General features: G+C 42.5%; 2 protein-coding genes across 2 annotated transcripts; one reads left to right on the top strand and one right to left on the bottom strand.

Moving 5' to 3' along the window:
* Positions 1 to 2,649: 2,649 nt before the first annotated feature.
* LOC138204877 (interferon a3-like) lies at positions 2,650 to 3,663 on the bottom strand. The gene is made up of 5 exons (XM_069160434.1): positions 3,532 to 3,663; positions 3,339 to 3,431; positions 3,094 to 3,243; positions 2,844 to 2,924; positions 2,650 to 2,751 (listed from the first exon to the last, which is right to left on the bottom strand). The coding sequence occupies exons 1-5, from the start codon at positions 3,661 to 3,663 to the stop codon at positions 2,650 to 2,652; spliced, it is 558 nt and encodes a 185-aa protein (XP_069016535.1).
* A 1,540-nt stretch (positions 3,664 to 5,203) lies between these two features.
* On the top strand, positions 5,204 to 17,014 carry plekhm1 (pleckstrin homology domain containing, family M (with RUN domain) member 1). The gene is made up of 12 exons (XM_069160156.1): positions 5,204 to 5,432; positions 6,207 to 6,297; positions 7,004 to 7,245; positions 7,604 to 8,275; positions 8,716 to 9,310; positions 10,679 to 10,817; positions 11,877 to 12,881; positions 13,337 to 13,482; positions 13,756 to 13,949; positions 14,160 to 14,223; positions 14,320 to 14,477; positions 15,032 to 17,014. The coding sequence occupies exons 2-12, from the start codon at positions 6,244 to 6,246 to the stop codon at positions 15,135 to 15,137; spliced, it is 3,375 nt and encodes a 1,124-aa protein (XP_069016257.1). The 5' UTR covers positions 5,204 to 5,432; positions 6,207 to 6,243; the 3' UTR covers positions 15,138 to 17,014.
* The last annotated feature ends 241 nt before the right edge of the window (positions 17,015 to 17,255 follow it).

Here is a 17,255-nt window from a genome sequence, read left to right as displayed (position 1 = left end):
GCATATTTCGGATTTAATTGTTTCCCGTGAGAAAAATAGCCCATGTTAGAGAATAAACATACAGAAATATATATATATATTTTTTTTTATTTAAAAAAAACAAAAACAATTTAAAGCTAAAAGTTCACGCAAATAAAACGTCTCCGAGAGTCTACCGTAAAAAATAAGCTGCGTTTACCTTAAAAACATGAAAACAAACACAGATCACGATCGATAATTTGATGTGAAACAGTTTAATATGCAATTAGATAACAGAAATAACGTGTTATATTATTGCAATTTTAAGGTTAAGCAGTGCAAACATTTAAGGCTCTAAAATTTAATTATACTCGAATGAAATCTCTGTAACTGTTAAAAGATTTTGGTTATTTTAGATTTATGTACGCGAGTTCGTCCCATTTGATGTTAAATGCATTTTTAATAAATAAATAATTTGCATAATTTCTGAGGATGATAATAATGAAGGTAAAATTGGTTCCCTGCGTGAAATGTGTCCACTCTGCGCCGTAAAAGGGAAGTTCGCACAGCGAAACGGAAAGCGGCTCCGTGACTGCGGCCTGCTGTGACGCTCGTTCATGTGAATCGGTCAGTGATATTTCACGTTGTTTTACACAGAACAAGCGGCTCAACGTGAGAACCGGGGAGCCCGTAGAGAAGGGGATTCTCCTTCACCTTTTAATGAGCAGATTCCAGCACAATTCTAGCTTCGTATTAATTCATATTCATATTCTCAAATAGCCTATTAGACCCATAATTCATGAACGGGACTGGATAAACGTGTGTCTTGGGGTCTGGCTTTTATTTCATTCGCAGTTTGTAGCCTGTTTGTTGTTGTACTTGTATGTGTAACATGCATTTTAATTGCATTATTTATTGTTAAAGGACAAGGTATGTCAAACACATCAAGTGATTATTAGGCTACAAATTTATGGGCCAGCAGTAAATATTCTTTCTGCCCCATGCATTAAAAACAAACCGTAATTGACTAGTTGAAAACTGATGATAATTCATATTCTTTTTATAATATTAGGCCTACATAATCCTTTTTTTTTAATGATATAAACCCTCAACACAAATTATGACTTTATAGGTTATTTGTAGCCTTGATTAATTGTTTTATTTGAATGTTTTTTAGACCTGGGTGTGTAAAGTAGGCTGGAAAATAAGGCAAAAAAAACTAAACAAATTAACATATTTTTGTTTTGTTTTGTTTTTCTATTTTATTTGCTTAATCATCCTTTGACCCTCTGATTTAATGAGGGATTCCTTTGGGGACAAGCATGTTATGTTATCCATAATTCATCCTCATTTCATTTTACAGCTGCCCGGACATTTAGAGCTACGTGTAGGTTTTGGATGCTGTATTTAAAGTTTGCCTAAAATGATGTAACCACAAGTAATGTATGTTTTTTTGTTTTGTTTCAGGAGTGTCGATGTACATGATTTACATCCATGTCTGTTCAGAATCATAAAACATACGTGGTGAAGACTTTGAATGAATTTGACCAGTAAAGCTGATGGATTCTGATAGAACACAAAGTTGCAGCCTGACAGTAAACACATTGTAAAAAAAAATATAAGTTTCACAAACATCTCCAACCCGACAACACAAAATATCTCTGCAGTCACCGCTTCTAGATTACTGTCCCCAAATCAGGATCTGAAAAAGTGTGAAATATGGACACAATCTCCCCTTCTGTTGCTGAGTCATAGCGTCATGTTCATAAGAGTAGGATGGATGTGAGATCACTGAGTTGAAGAAATTCCCTCGCGGTGTTCCTGAGAAATCTCATTCACGGGTGTGTGATGGATGGGGGGGACTGACTTGAGGTCACGGTGACTTTGACCTTTGACCTGTGACCCTCAAAAACTGAATCAATTCACCCCTTGAGTCCAAGTGAGCGTTGGTGCCAAATGTCAAGAAGTTGATATAAAAACCATAAGACAGCAGGAGGAGCACTGAGAGTCCACAGCCTGTGAAGCTTGGCTTGATCATGAATGATGTAATGTGATCAGATTTGCAGGTACCTTTAATTACAAAATATGCTATAAACAAGAGAAACATGCACAGGTATTGATGTGTTTGTCTTCTTATATAACCAAAGTACAGAAAGAAAAAAAATAATCCTGTCCATCAGCATGAATTATTTTAATAAAGAAGTTTTAGATGTCATTAAAACAACCAGATTAAAACATTTTAAACTTGTGTTGTTATTATTATTATCATTGTGTTTAATCTGCTGGCTTGACAATTTCATATCAATTATATCATGTACCTGCGGTAGGTGTAAATATTGTACATATGATCACAATAGAAATCTGGTCTGAACAACGACCCACTAGCTCCTGTTGTTTGATTGTTCTCATTAAAAATAGATCATCCCTTAATAAAAACAATAAACACATTTCTTTTTCCTTAAAGAGACTTTTTATTGTCCGTAACAAATAATAAATATACTTTTTCTGAGTACAAAACTTAAAAAAATATATAAATAAGAACATTGATCGTCATACAAAAATAAATAATCATTCAAACAACCAATAAATACACAGATAAATCAATAAATATATAAATAAATAAATAAATCTATAATAATAATAAATAGAAAATCAAATAAATAAGCACATTCTTCATCGAACAGATAGAGTTCAGTTGGCGGTGGGAAAGGATGAAGTCAGCTCTTGCTGTACTCTCATTAGATGGATTTTGATTTCCTCCCTGATCAGCTCCCAGGCCTCAGCACTGTGGTCCTACAGAAAGAATATCATTATTATTATTATTATTAAAACATGCCAGAATAATTTGAACGTCATATCCTATCCTATCAATAATGTAAACTTACCATTTTCTTCAGGACATGATGTGACAGTCTCCGGAAGTGCATGTGCAGCTTTCTGTTCTCCTTGTGGCCGTGGGTCCTGATCTGCATTATTAAAAGGAAAAAATACACTTAAAAAATATGCTTGACCAATTTCCCCTAAGTTATTTATTTATTTATTTTAAGAAATGATCATTACACAGTCACCCTGAACCTGTCAACCTTTTCAAGACTTTAATGTGATTGAAATAACACCCAGCTCATTACAACTTACACATGAGTGAAGTTCATCCGCCTGCTTGTTCACAACGTTGAGTAAGCGCTCCACTGTGCTCTCCTCCCATGACGCAGCGCTGTGGTCCTCCTCAAACAGGCCAGCCACCTCCTTCAGAACCTGAACCGTGAAGGCAAGTTTATCCTCCGCCTGCAAGAAGAAAGGAGGAAGGTGTTTATTTTGCTGTCACGTCTTTAATTCCTCATATTTATTTATTTTTGTAGACAAAGTTGAGGGTGACTTACTGATGCTTTGGACGCCTGGTCGTACAGTTTACTGGGGAAGGCCACAGTGTTCTCCTCTCCAGCATCCTCAGTGGTGTTAGTGGAATTATTCGCCTGCATCACACACAAACACACATTAGTATCTCTTCAAATAAACATACACTGAAAGTAAATTATAACAAAATAAACAACATGCAAAAGAAGGTACACTTACCATTGTGTTTAGTAGATCCAACAAGCTCTCACTGTGCTGTTTGAATTTGTGATCCATCCATCTGCAGCTGAGTGAGGAGCCTGAACTGTACAGACCGAGGAGCAGGCAAGCGAAGAAGATCTTGTTGAGCATCTTTGAAATAGGTAGAATTTGCCTTCGTTGGATGTAGAAGATGGTAGAAGTTGCCTTTGTGTGCAGCAAACTGGGATGTCTCCAGGTGATGTGCTGGATGAGACCTGCAGCGCCTCCTTTATAAGACGCCGTTTTCGGTTTACTTACATGAACAGAGCGAAACGACGCGGCTTTGAAAGCTGATGTACAAGTCAAAATCAAACGTGAAACGTCACATATTTTTGATTTAAATGACGTCATTGTATTGTTGTTTGTAGACGTGATACGAAAATCTGGAGCGACTTTTAAAGGCTGGTGTGTAAAATGTATATCAAAAATCATAGAAGCATGAAAACAAGCACGATTTATTTTTTTATTTGTTTGGAAAAGTTTGGAAACATTTGTTCGACTTTTAAAGGAAAATAAGTTGTTCTTTGATTAAAATTATTGTCGCTGCATAGCTTAATTATTTAGATGTTTGTTCTTTTGTGCAGTTGTCACTTTTTTTCTTCCGTCTACATGAGCGCGATCATTGGCATGTTAAAAGATGTAAACAATTATTTACTGTTTGTTAGAAGTGACAGTTAACGAGTATTATGTGATTTAATAACTAGTTATTAACTATAACTAATTAGAATAAAAAAGGCAGACGTGAATGCAGCCTGTCCACGTAACTCGAGCCGAAAATGAAAGCGACGATTTACCCGGCTGGCGTGACGTCACACCGATGCATTTTGTAGTTCACTTTCAGCCTTCAATATGAAAATCACACCCACATACCATGAGAGTGATGACATAAACAGGTTTTGTTTGGTATTTCATCATCACGTTTGACTTTTAGTGGCTTATAAACTTTTATTTTACTCCTTGCAAAACAAAATAAACATGTAAATATCAATGACAAAATATTGCCATTATTTTATCATCCTCTTTTTTTTTAAATCAATTTCCCTACAGGTCCCAGGAAGGAAACTAATTGGAACAAGTGGGAATTATTTCAAATGGTAAACATAAGAAGGAAGACACACTTTCATTAACTCGGTCGACCTGATTTAGTCTCTTCAGCAGAGTCATAAAAATGATTATTAAATAATTTGTCAGTGTAGGGGTAATAAAGTGACGCTTTGTTGGGGTTTATAGGCTGTGGCGTGTGTGATTAAAACTTTGTTTAGCTGTCAGAGGAACTCAGCGGAGAACATGAAGTCCTCACATGTCACTGAACAACATCAACACGCCTGCAAAGACGTGATGCCTTTGTGTGATACTCGTAAACTACAACAGCAACGTAGCACCGCTGTTGCTGTTGCTTGTACTTCGCAGTAATTTCAGGCAGCGTGGATGTGACTTATTCTGTTTTTATCATAACGTATATTTACAAGACACTAGGCGCGTGTTTGTAACTTTTTAATCAAATGAAATAATAAATGAAGCGTGAATCGCTCCCCAACGGGCTGCATCGATTTTTTTTTTTTTACTGTATTCTTGAGAGAGCATGAACGCACCACTACCCGAGTCGAGCTCCCATGATGCACCGGGCTCTGCTCAGTTCGGGTCGGTGACGAGGAGCGCGTCGCACCGCCGCTAATGTTTGTGCTATTTTTTTTAATTTTTTTATGATTTCTTTTCTCTTGGTTGTTTGTTTTTTCCGGCTGTCGTGACAGCAGAAATGGAGAGCGACTGTACGGATTGACGTGCCTTTAACGTGTCGCCACCGAGTTTACAAACATTTCCTGAGGTTACGCTCTTTGTTTTTGTTGTTTTTTTTGTTTACAGCCAAGTTAGCCGCTTCGGTGAGTAAAACAGCTTTGTAATCTACTGAGCTAGTTAGCGTCCGTTGCTAACATCCAGGTGTTATATATTATATATATTATATTTATTTCACGTTATTCTATAATACTGCGATGGTGTCTGTCAGGTTTTAAACACATGCCCCCCCCCCTCCAAAAAAAAAAAAACCAAACTAGCACTAAAAGTTCCATCGTTTTAAACCACCTTTCATGCGATGACGTAAGTGGTTTAAAATTAAACTAGGTAAACAAACAAATACTAAACTCCTAAATGCCTAGTGCATGTTTATTTAACGTCTGTTTGGTAAACAAACACTAAAGGCACCTATTTTATTTGGTGTGATCGTGTCAGTCACGTGCAGGGCTCGTTATCCTGATTTCCTTTTTTTTTTTTTTTTGTTCTTGATTGGGGAAGTTGCTTCCTTGTAGTTACTTCCCTGCAGACACCCTTGTTTAATCAGAGGCTCACATGACTCGGTAAGGTGTTCTTCACAGAAACCGTGGGATTGCAGATATGGCACAGAAATACAGTCTCGTGATGGAAAATGTAATGATGAGCTGGTAGCATGGAGGGAGGAAGAGGAGGGAGGGAGGGAGGAAGGAGGGAGGAGAAAAGAAATCTTTTTCATGCCATCAGATGCCTGTCTGTCTGTCTGTCTGTCTGTTCGGGGGGCTTACAGAGCTTGCACTACTTTGTTTATCCATCTTAAATGTCACATGTCAGGGTGTTATATTGCGGATTGTGCCAAAACTAATAATTTTGTTTCCGTGTTTCAGTGTGCCATGTGGGAGTAGCCCTTTCCGACCAAGTGCCATGCTCGCCACGCAGATGCCCGACACGCCACCCGAGGCTAAAGATGTCAAACAGGTAAAAAATAAAATAATATATATATATATTATATCACGAGCTGTTCACTGTGTGCAAAGATCTTGCAAGCCTTCACTTCTGGCCTGGTTGTTCTTCTCCTTTAATCTGACTGCAGTGCCTCTGGGGAGTAAATGTCACTTGACAGAGTCAGGTTAGGACATGTGTGTTGTAATTTTGCTGTTACAACAGTTCCCCCACGGCTTTCGGCATCGCAAGTAAACGTTCCACGAAGTTGACTGCGACAGGATTCAGTCTGATTCTTTAAGAGAGGCAATACCAGATGCAGAGTTAAAGGCAGAACAACAGCACGGAAGAACTCTCAGAGCCTGAAGTGTTGTTAAAGAATCAGCTTTGATTCTGTACTTTATTGCGCAACGCAGTTTGGCGTGTGATACGGGTTGTGTTATTTCTTATCAGCTGACAGTGGCTGACATGTGACAGAAGATAATCTACAGGTTGTGTTTCATCACAACGCAGCCACTGACTTCTGTGCAACTTCCTCATTCATCTGTAGGTTAGCATTTAGGAAATGTCCTTTTTGTATTCTCAATGCTCACAGGAAAATATGTCTCTGATGTGTTACCGAATGGGAATAATTTCCAGTTTCCCCTCGTGCTTCTAATCAGAAACCCTTTATGAATTGATTTTTCTCCAAAAAGACAAGAGGAAGCTGATATTATTTCCTCTTCCACATATTGTCACGCAGATCAAAGAGAAGTTGGCACAGTCGCTCAAGGCCCTGCAGAGGCGATACGTGACATCAGACACGGTGGTTACCAGTGAAGATGGCGACGCTAATCTGCTCTGCTGTGCCCTGGAGGCCATCTTCATCCACGGCATCAAGAGCAAGTACATCCGCACGGAGGCCGGAGGCCGTAACAGGAAAGCGGATCGAGGACCTCTTCCTCAGCCTTTTTTCTGGAGCCTCCTCAAGACCGTCACCCACAGGTGAGTCAGAACAGACGCACATTTAATGATTTAAGGACAACGTCAAAGCTGTGATCATTAGTCAACAGACAACAACTGACAACTCTATCAATAATCAGTAATCATTGAAGTCATTTTTTTTTTAAACAAAAATGCCAAATGTTTACTCATTCCAACTTCTTTAATTTGACACTTCACTGCTTTTTGTTGTGATATTAGATAGACATCATTTGAAGGCATCATTTTGGGCCTTAGGAAAATTTAGTGGGCATTTTTTAACAGTCTTCTGATGTTTTATAGTTCAGACGGTTCAATAAAACGAAAAAATACTTTGAAAACCTCACATAGCATGTCATAACACCGGCCGTTTGATCCCCAGCGATGTGATCACCGAGCTGGAGAAGATCAGCTACGTGGGCACGGATGTGGGTCGCTGCCGGGCGTGGCTGCGGTTGGCCCTCAACCACGGCCTCCTGGAGTGCTACCTCGCTTCGCTGTTTCGGGAAGACTCCAAGCTGCGGTCTCATTATCAGCCCAGTGCCTTGCTCCTGGACACCGAGGAGCGGGAAGTACTGCTCAGCTACCTCCAGGGTCTCGCCTCCCTCACGTTCAACCTCTCTTACAAGTCCGCTGTACTCAACGAATGGACCACCACGCCTCTGGCTCTTGCCGGACTCTGTCCCTTGTCCCAGGCGGACACGCCCGACCTGCAGATGAACGGCGGAGACCATCCGACCTCAAAGTCCATCTCCAAGGAATTGTGGGACACGGCGTCTCAGTCGTCGGGCTCTTCAGACACGCAGGATATGCAGAAAGGGTGCTCCGTGGTGGCGGGGAGAGGCTCGGGTGTGTTACAAGGGGGTGGGACTGCACTTCACTCATCTAATTTAAGCCTCGACACCACAGGCTCCTCTCAGCTCTCCTCCAGCCTGAGCTCCGACAGCCTTCTGCAGGGGCAGGACCCCCGCAGCCCGACGGGAGAGCAGTGGTCTTCATGTGACCTCGAAACGCCCATTAATGTCAGCATCGGCACCAAGAGGCCCAAGAAAAAGTACGTGTGTCTTTGATTTTACAAGTTAGAGTTAAAAGAAAAGGCCAGTAATCTTCTGTAGTTCTTTTATTGTCGACAAAATGCTGTAAAAAATGCGCTAAAGCTTGAAATATTTGATTCCTCTGAATATTCCTTCTGATGTCCAAAACTTTTTAAAAACACCTCAGTGAGCTGCATCGTTTGCCCGGATGTTACAATGAATACATACACTGTTCTGCTGGAGTAAACACTCACTAGAGCACGAAATGTGTACATAACTATGGCTGGGAATAGTCCACTGAATATTAGCAGCTCTATCCTTTCAATTATGTAAATTTAGCAATTACGCCACTGCCCAAAAATAATAGGGTTTTTTTTAGCAACAGAAATAGGCAATGCTAAACTCTTTCTGTTAACTTGCAGTCACAAATATACGTCATGACTTGTGTGTGTCTCTGCAGTTCGCTGACTGATTTCGGGGAGAGCGAACACTGCAGCCAGGACTCCATGCGCGAGGACTCGTTTGTCTCCAGCACGGGTCCCGATCAGTTCTCCGAGACGGCCATTTTCAGTGGCTCCGACAGCGAGACCCAGGGTCCGCCGACACCGTCCCAAGACCCCGTGGACCCGCTGCCAAAGTCTGCGCCGTCTGATTCAGAGCCAACAACAGAAACCCCAGAGCTGCCGCCATCCGATGAGAACCACAACAACCAGTGCTCGCTTGAAGTCTGCAACGGTGCCTCTGACAACGCGCTCTCCTCGGTCTGTGACGTGGAGGAAGTATGTGCGACGAGCGTTCGGGAAGAGGTGAAAACGGAGAGCTCAGAGAAGAGCTCAGAGGAGAGCTCAGAGGAGAGCTCAGAGAAGAGGTCAGAGGAGAGCTCAGAGAAGAGGTCAGAGAAGAGGTCAGAGGAGAGCTCAGAGAAGAGCTCAGAGAAGAGCTCGGAGGAGAGCTTGGAGAAGAGCTCAGAGAAGAGCTCGGAGAAGAGCTCGGAGAAGAGCTATCAGAGACACACGAGCATCCTGAGCAGGAAATTGTCCACAGACTCGCTCTCGGTAAGTATTTGCAGAAAATAACTTTTACGGGCCGTACCGGGCCTCTATCTGTGAAATTAAAGTCTCTGTCTAAAGTCTAAAGTCTAAAGTCTCCTAACAGTTCATAAAAGCTGATTACAACACAAGTCAGAAATTCTAAAACAGTGATATGTGATGTGGATATTACAAAATTAGGAAATAATCTGAATTACCCTTGCTGAATTTGCTGTTTGGAAATTCCCAAAGAGGAAATAACAAATAGGATGTTTGACTGTAATCCTGGAGACCAGTGCCTGATGGTGGAAAATCAACACAAGCTTCATGGAAATTGTGGCTTCTAGCTGTTATTTTTTTTTTCCCCCTCTTCAAGCCATGCAAGGAGACCATGAGACGTCACGTTAGTCTTACTGTGTAGGAAAAAAATTTCCCTGCTGCTATAATGGTCACAATGGATTGCCAGAAAAGATTGCAATTGACAATCAGATCTGAAATTGAACATCTCCTACGGAAGGATGTGGTGGATAAAGTACTTCCTGCACCATCAAATACCCTTTGTGGAGATTAATTCCTGTATTCTGAGTTTACGTATGATTTCGAAACAGGAACAGCTGCAGGATATGTCATAATATTTCCCCCTGATATAGGGCTCACGCTGCAGTTACCACCTGATGGTCATTCTGTTAAAATTGCTTAAGTTAAACAAATTTGTGTTTCCATGACCTTTAACACAGAGATCAGCAAGTATTGGCCCAATTCACAACTGGCAATATCTTGTGTCTCAAGTGACCACTTGTTGTTGGATCTCATTTACCCCCTCTATATGCAACTGAACACGTTCATCATTTTAAATAAACACATGAACACCTACAGAAATGCAAAAAGAACCAGCAGACATTAACAAAATGAGACATCCTGGCTCACTGCAGCCTCATTTTTGTAATTCACAACATGAACCGTCAGGTTCGACCCAACCATGTCGATGCAGGCTCAGATTATTAAATTATTTCGATGGGTTTAAAAGAGTCAAGCGCCGCCCTGGAAAAATGAACTGTGCCAGTTGGTGGGAACTCTTTGAGGAAAAAAAACAAAAAACAAAATCCAGAGGAGGCTTTGATGAAACAAGCGTCAGATACACAGCCTGTTTTTATTCACCCAACAGCTGCTTTATAGCTACCAGTTCGGTTTGTTGGTAACTCTTTCATTTTTTTTTGTACAGTTTAGCTGCAATGGGCAGAATCACAAAGGATTTTTTTTTTTGTTACTTTTGAATATCATTTGTATTTCTTCAGTTTTCTATGTTTGTGATAATTAATTAATTTTGTTGAAATATTAATGAAAGTATTTTATTTCCTCGTGGTACATAAAAATGACCTTTGCCACTTTTTGCAGCACTCGCGTTCTTGGATCTCTGAGGATGACATCTACAAGCCTCATCTGGAGGAGGTGGAGGACACCGACGACGTGACGCCCCCGGCTGAGCCCAGGGTCTCTCAGTCGCCTCCCAGCGTCGTCCACCGCAGACAAATAGGTACTCTGAACTATCTCCATGTTTTCAGTGGAAAACCTACTGAAGCCAGACAGTTAAGGGACTAGATGATTTTCTTTTTAAGATGTCTAGATGGAAGAAAGAGCAAAGCGGCTGGCTGCTTGCCTCCGTACACATTTATTTTGTCATTTTTTTTCCACATAAAAGTAGTGTTTCAGCTATTTGTCATGTATGTTTGCAGATTGTGTCTTTGGGTTTGGGGACTTTGGGTTGACCAAAACAAGCAGTACATGAGGAAAAGTACAAATGTCAACCCCACAGGGCAGAAAAATTCCTGCAGGATTGGAAACCGTTTAATCAGACTCCACCCAGCTTCAGGTGGTTTCCAATGGGAAAACAGGTTGTGTAAATTTTGGGGGCGTGGCCAGATTGCACTGGAATGTGATAAAGCTGCATTTCTTGTGAGACTTCACCTGCCTGAGTCAGACGGTCATTAAGACATAAAAAAAAAACCAAGAGGAAGTGTGATACATTACAGGGAAGTTCTTGGACTGTGAGGCCTTTGTTATCATGTTGGCAGTAGGGTTGTATCCCAGCTACGGTGTAATCTGACTCCGTCACATCAACAGATTTGATTATTTAACCATTTCACCTGCCAGTGTTTCACTTATTCAGCTATTGAGGCAACATATATTTATCACAGCAGCAGCAAAACAGTAGGCAGCAAAGGACACTTCAATGTGAGCATGTGTCAACAGGGTTTTTGTAATTCCTCTCACTGTCAGTAGGGGGAGACAGACGTTCTTTATGTATGTAAATATTAAATGAAAATGCTGGAAATGTATTCTGTCACCTTGAACCTCTTTTGTGGCTTCTCCTCATTTCCCTAGAAAGTCAGTTTGTGGTTAGAGAAAGAAAAACTATACGATTTTGTAACATTTGTAGGGACATTTTAAAGGCGGCCTTATAACATATAAAAACATCAAATGAGTCTCCAGCTGTCAAACGGCCTCCAGAAAGTGGAAATGTACCAAAGATCATGTGAAATACTTAATGCTGACTCTTTTCTTGAACTTTCTTGTCTGTCTGTCTGTCTGTCAGGTCTGTCCAACCCCTTTCGAGGCTTGCTGAAGCTCGGTCACCTGGAGCGACGGGGTGCGATGGGCTTGTGGCGCGACTACTACTGCGAGCTGTCCCCCTTCGAGTTCCGCCTCTATCTCAACGCGGAGGAGCGGACCTGCTTCGACAACTGCTCCCTGCTGCGATGCGAAGACGCCCGCGTCACCTCGCCCGAGGGCCGCTTCGAGCTGGTCTTTCCCGGGAAGCGACTCCACCTCCGAGCGGCCGATCACGGCGAGGCCGAGGACTGGGTGGACCGGATCGCGGAGGCCGTCAACAAATGCCGGCCGGCGTGTCGCGCCGACGAGCACTGGGAGGTGCTGCAGCCCCGCGGCGAGAACGGCGTGGACGAACGCACGTTTTCCTCCCCGTCCTCGGCGCCCTCCAGCCCCGAGCGAGGCTTTCCCTCCTCCTCCGATACGGGGACGTGCGGAGGGCAGGAGGCGCCTCCTCCTCCTCCTCCTCCTCCTCCGCAGGAGTTCGACTGGACTCGGACTGCTGATTTGGAAACGGACTCCATCAAAGAAGCCGTTCTGTACTTCTCCACGGACCCTGACGCTCGGACATGGGCGCCTCTGCTTTTCTCCCTCTCCTTGGAGGCCTTGAAAGGCTTCCGGCTCCAAGACGGAAGGAAGTTGACGCGTCTCATCCACCCCATCGAGGAAATCCGCGACGTGGTTCCCGACGTCTCTCAGGGAGGACCGGCCTTCTTCAAACTCCTGACCGTCAGGGAGACGCTTCGACTCAGGGCGGAGAACGCAGAGGAGGCTCGCTCCTGGAGGGTTCTGATCCGCGGGGCTCTGGACTCCTACCTGGACAGCGGGGAGGACGGAGGACACGAGGAGCCGGCTTTAGTACATTCAGGAGTAACAGGAAATCTCCACAGACTGGTGCAGCACAGACTAAAAGAAGACGGCGCCCTTCTAGCTCACCTTTGCACGGTTCCCTCAGAGAAGGGGCTGGACTCTCAGAACTTCAAATGTGCAGGTAATTTAAAGGATCAGTTCACAATATTTCAGGCATCCGTATGTACGTTTGCAGGTTTTGCTTGCTTGAGTGAACGAGTAGATATTATTTAGAGAATAATAACTTCTCATTGATGGAGTTTTCTCACCTTCAGCTTCTCGTGTAAAGTTTACTACCCACGCAGCTTTTTCTCCATCCACCATTTCATAAAGATCGCAGTTCAATTTGAATTATTTCAGTTTTCATGCAGCAACACAAGAGAGTTTGTGTTCTTGCTCGAGCTAGTGGCCCTTAATAACTGTCCAGTTATGGTAGTAGTGACTAAACGCTCTGCATAAATTGTTGGAATTGGTTTCCGTGTCGTTCGTTTCCGTCTGTTCAGGAGGATGCGTGAAGTATGTGTGAGCCGGAGGGAATCTCTTCCTGTGAGTGGATATAAATCAGAGACCGAGATGTGTTTACTGTGTCACTCGCAGGCTGTCCTCAGCAGATCGGCCCGTCCCGGGGCAGAGCCCGGCTCTGTGAGTTCTCGGGCCAGTACCACTGCGAGTCCTGCCACGACGGGGACACCACCATCATCCCCTCACGCATGGTGCACAACTGGGACGTCACGCAGCAAGAGGTAGGTGCAACACGGATAACTCTGAACACGCGTGTGTGTGACTGTGTCAACAGTGTTGTCACGAGGGCTGCACAACATCAGATCATTTGAATTACTCCAATTTCACACGTCATACGTATTGTTTGATTGTACTTATTATGCGGAAAAGGTGACGTATCTGAAGTCGGCACCCATTTGAGCCCAATTTTAAAGCAACACGCACCCTCCTCGCACATCTTGAAATCGCAAGTTGTCCTCATGAGACTGTATGTGTGTATGCGTGTGTCTGTCCAGGTGTCCAAGAAAGCGCTGAAGCTGCTGGCTCAGGTGGAGCAGGAGCCTCTGCTGAACCTGGAGCAGTTGAACCCCGAGTTGGTGAAGCATGCCGAGTCCATGGCTCAGGCCCACAGCCTGCGGCAGAGGCTCCGCCTCCTGGGCGACTACCTGCTCACCTGCCGCAGCGGAGCCGGCAAGACACTCCAAGCCAGGTGTGTGTGTGTGTTGTGTTTAACGCAGGGTACCTGCAGCTGATCAAATAGAAGAGTTCTTTTAATACGTCGACCTGCATAAAACAGGTGTTAAATCGTATTTCGTGCTGCAAAAGTCTCCAATTTAACTCGGTTCAGGCTTCAGAAAGCCTGTTCAATTTTGCTGTATTTTTCAATTTCATTTAATTTTTTCCCCAAATCTGTCCCTAGAATGGGGCAGCGAACGTACCTGTTGGAGTCGAGCCACCTGTACAGTGTCTTGGACCTGCGACAGGTATCCGTCTGGCTCCGTTATGTTGCGCCAATCAACTGCCACCTTAAAAACATCTTAATGCGCGTGTCTGGTTTTTTGTTGTTTTTGTTTTTCTAGATAGCAGACGGAGAATATGAAAACTTCCTGATCACGCTGTTGCATCACGCCTCCAACCACGTGTTCCACTGTGACCTGTGCACCCAGCGGGGCTTCATCTGCCAGATTTGCCACGCTGATGATATCATCTTCCCCTTCCAGTTCGACATCACCACCAGGTACGCTATCCTGAGCCACCGCCTGCTTTCACCTTCCTTTATCAACAGAGACTTTTTTTTCTTTGTGGTATATGTTTCAAGTCGAGAGTCAACAACAAAGCCAATAGTTAAAACAATTTTTTTTTTTGTTGCTACGTAGTCTTAATATGATGATTAAGCGAGAAGTCATCATCTTTCCTCTGAGAGACTCAAAATGCAGAAATAAAGACAAATCAATCAATGAAATAAAGTGAAATGCAGCACACGATGTTGTGTGGATTTCATTTTATGCATTGGTTTACTGTTATTCCGTTTTTTGCCTATATTTTGTCAATGATTTGTGTCTCACGGCATCATGAATGCTCCATGCCACATTAAAATCAAATTGCAAAACAGAAAACCAAGTGAAGACGCATCTTAAATCTTCCATTTACTTCGTAATGTCAACGTAACACAGAAAACACAGAAAACACAGAAAACACGTTAACCGGGGAGTTGTGTATTATTAGTTTTATGTGTCCAAATTGCCTTTACGTTGAGTTTCACTCATTTCTGAATGTTTCTCTTGGTCTCAGGTGTAAAGATTGTAAAGCTGTGTTCCACCTGACCTGCAAGGTGGACGGGCACTCGTGTCCTCGCTGTCAGCGGATGAAGAAATACCTGGAGGAACTGGAGTGCTGAGGACGGTCCGGCCTGTCAGAGGCCCCGCCCTCTTTTCAGGACGCTTGAAGACTGCTAACGAAGAAAAAAAAAAAAGAAGAAAAGGAAAACGAAATTGAGCTTTTACATGAAGTAACAACCTCAAGTGCAATTACGAGTGCGACCGGCCCGCTCCGACTGACTTCCCAACCGAAGGTGCGAGAGCCGCTGACGCAGCGACGCCCTCCTGCACCGACGTAGAGGCCCGGAGAGCCTCGTGATGCTGACACGATGCAACCGACTGCTACTGACCAGTGACTCTTAATACCTCTCTGAATTATGATTCAGCCAACGGCATCAAAAGAACAAAAGCGGGACAGAGGTTGCTGCCATGAATTCTATCCAACACTTTTTATTTTATTTTTTTTAAAGGTTTTTACTTTGTTTTGTCAAAATACAACATTCTTAACTCTCATGTTTACCAGAGAGGCTCGACAGTACGGTCCGAGTTGCACAGTCAGACGAGGGGCAATCAAAAAGTTGGGAGAGAAGGGGGAAGCTAAAACCTGTGGGAGTAAGTATTCCAAGTTACGTCGCTTGATCCGAAACATCACCTGAGCTACAGGCGTGTTTTCGCTGGAGCGGAGAGCACGCGTCACATTTGGGTTTCAAACTCAGGAAAATCTGCATTTAGAAATGCTTAAAAAAAAAAAAAAAATCTACGGCAATGAAGCAATGAGCCGAGCGAGGTGTTGTGAGTGACGTTGGGTTTTTTAAAGGGGCAGAACGTCGCTGTTTTAAGACCAAAAAAAAACCCAACAACAAACAACCAGGTGGGTTTTCTTTGACTTCGGCGGAGTTGTGCACCGCGAGTCAACACCGAGTTCTACTGTGATGTTCTCTGAGAAAACATTCAGAGCAAATGACCTGAACTTCCCACTCAGTCCTACTCCCGACTTCTCATCTTAGTCCCAATCATTTGACCTAATTTTTGATTGCCCTTCGTACAGCGGCGAGGTGGACTACTGTACGTGCAAAACAAAGGAAACAGAACTTGAAATGTTCTGATTAACAGGTTTGATCGTGCCTTCTTTTTAGTTTAAGCTTTACACTATGTTCTCTTGACGTATCTCTATAACGGTCAAAACGCAGGTTTTTTTTACGTTGTCATAAGAAATCACTGATGCATTAGATATTTTGATTTATTGTAAATATGCAGACTTCGTGGAATGTCTTTCTTTGTATATTAACTCCAGTTTCTTTTTTTTAAGCCTGAAATGTGTGATTTAAATTCCAGCTGAAGGTTCAAAGAGGAGATTTAAAAAAAAAAAAAAAAAAAAAATATTTTGCCAAATATTTTTATGCTGCTTGTGTGGAGAGCCACACGGACATAAATCCATTTTCCGAAGTAAATAGTTAAAAGATTCGGGCAAATTTAGATTTTTGGGGGGGAAATTATTGGATTTCGAAGTGATTCTAAAGTCAAAACATATTTTGCATATTTGCACTCACCTATGACTGTTAAATGTATATTTCAGTGAGCTGAAATATCTCCTCGCACCTGAAAAGACCCCTAAACCAACGAACTCACGTTTGTGACACCTTCTTCTAAATTTTTCTGAAGTTTATTTTCATCTCTTGAATTTTTTGACTCCGACTTGACCTTAAAGAATTATTCTTTTTTTTTTGTTTGTTTGTTTTTTGAATCTACAGAGAACAAAAATCTGAGGTTTCCATATCAAGTCAAATTTTTGTTTTTATATATATATATATATATATATATATATATATATAGATGCAGAACATATCGCAAGTGAGGGACTTAACATACTTCAGTACTGTTATTCCGGGTTTATATTTATTTCATCTCATGATGTAGAAATGACCATGCTGGAATAAATGTTGGTGTGTTACATTTATTTAAGATCACGAGTCACAATTTTATGGATCGGACATTTTCTCCGCTGCTGCTGACGTCGTCACGTGCACTTCAAAACGTACATTTAGAAAGAGCCAGAGGTAAAGAGGGCAAAGACTCGGTAGTCTGACAGTAGTGAGCGCTGGACGGGGAATCGCAGTGGGGAATTACAAACTTGATTGGACCATTTAACATTTAGCTTTAAGTTTCAGTGTACACAAACCACAAGTGAGGTCAACATG

Source organism: Embiotoca jacksoni, unplaced genomic scaffold (assembly GCF_022577435.1).
Source record: "Embiotoca jacksoni isolate LCO1_2020_lvr unplaced genomic scaffold, fEmbJac1.0.p SCAF_26, whole genome shotgun sequence".
In the NCBI taxonomy this organism is placed as follows: Eukaryota; Metazoa; Chordata; class Actinopteri; family Embiotocidae; genus Embiotoca; species Embiotoca jacksoni.
Note: the sequence above shows the minus strand (reverse complement) of the source record. Positions and strands in the feature narration are given on the sequence as shown.

What these genes read in the sequence shown, in the direction of transcription:
- LOC138204877 (XM_069160434.1), bottom strand. Translation starts at nt 3,663, where the DNA reads ATGCTCAACAAGATCTTCTTCGCTTGCCTGCTCCTCGGTCTGTACAGT. An exon ending in TGGATCTACTAAACACAATG is followed by an intron (nt 3,432 to 3,531) that starts GTAAGTGTACCT and finishes TGTGTGATGCAG; the next exon opens with GCGAATAATTCCACTAACAC. An exon ending in ATCATGTCCTGAAGAAAATG is followed by an intron (nt 2,752 to 2,843) that starts GTAAGTTTACAT and finishes TTCTTTCTGTAG; the next exon opens with GACCACAGTGCTGAGGCCTG.
- plekhm1 (XM_069160156.1), top strand. Translation starts at nt 6,244, where the DNA reads ATGCTCGCCACGCAGATGCCCGACACGCCACCCGAGGCTAAAGATGTC. An exon ending in GGGACGTCACGCAGCAAGAG is followed by an intron (nt 13,483 to 13,755) that starts GTAGGTGCAACA and finishes GTGTCTGTCCAG; the next exon opens with GTGTCCAAGAAAGCGCTGAA. An exon ending in CAGTTCGACATCACCACCAG is followed by an intron (nt 14,478 to 15,031) that starts GTACGCTATCCT and finishes TCTTGGTCTCAG; the next exon opens with GTGTAAAGATTGTAAAGCTG.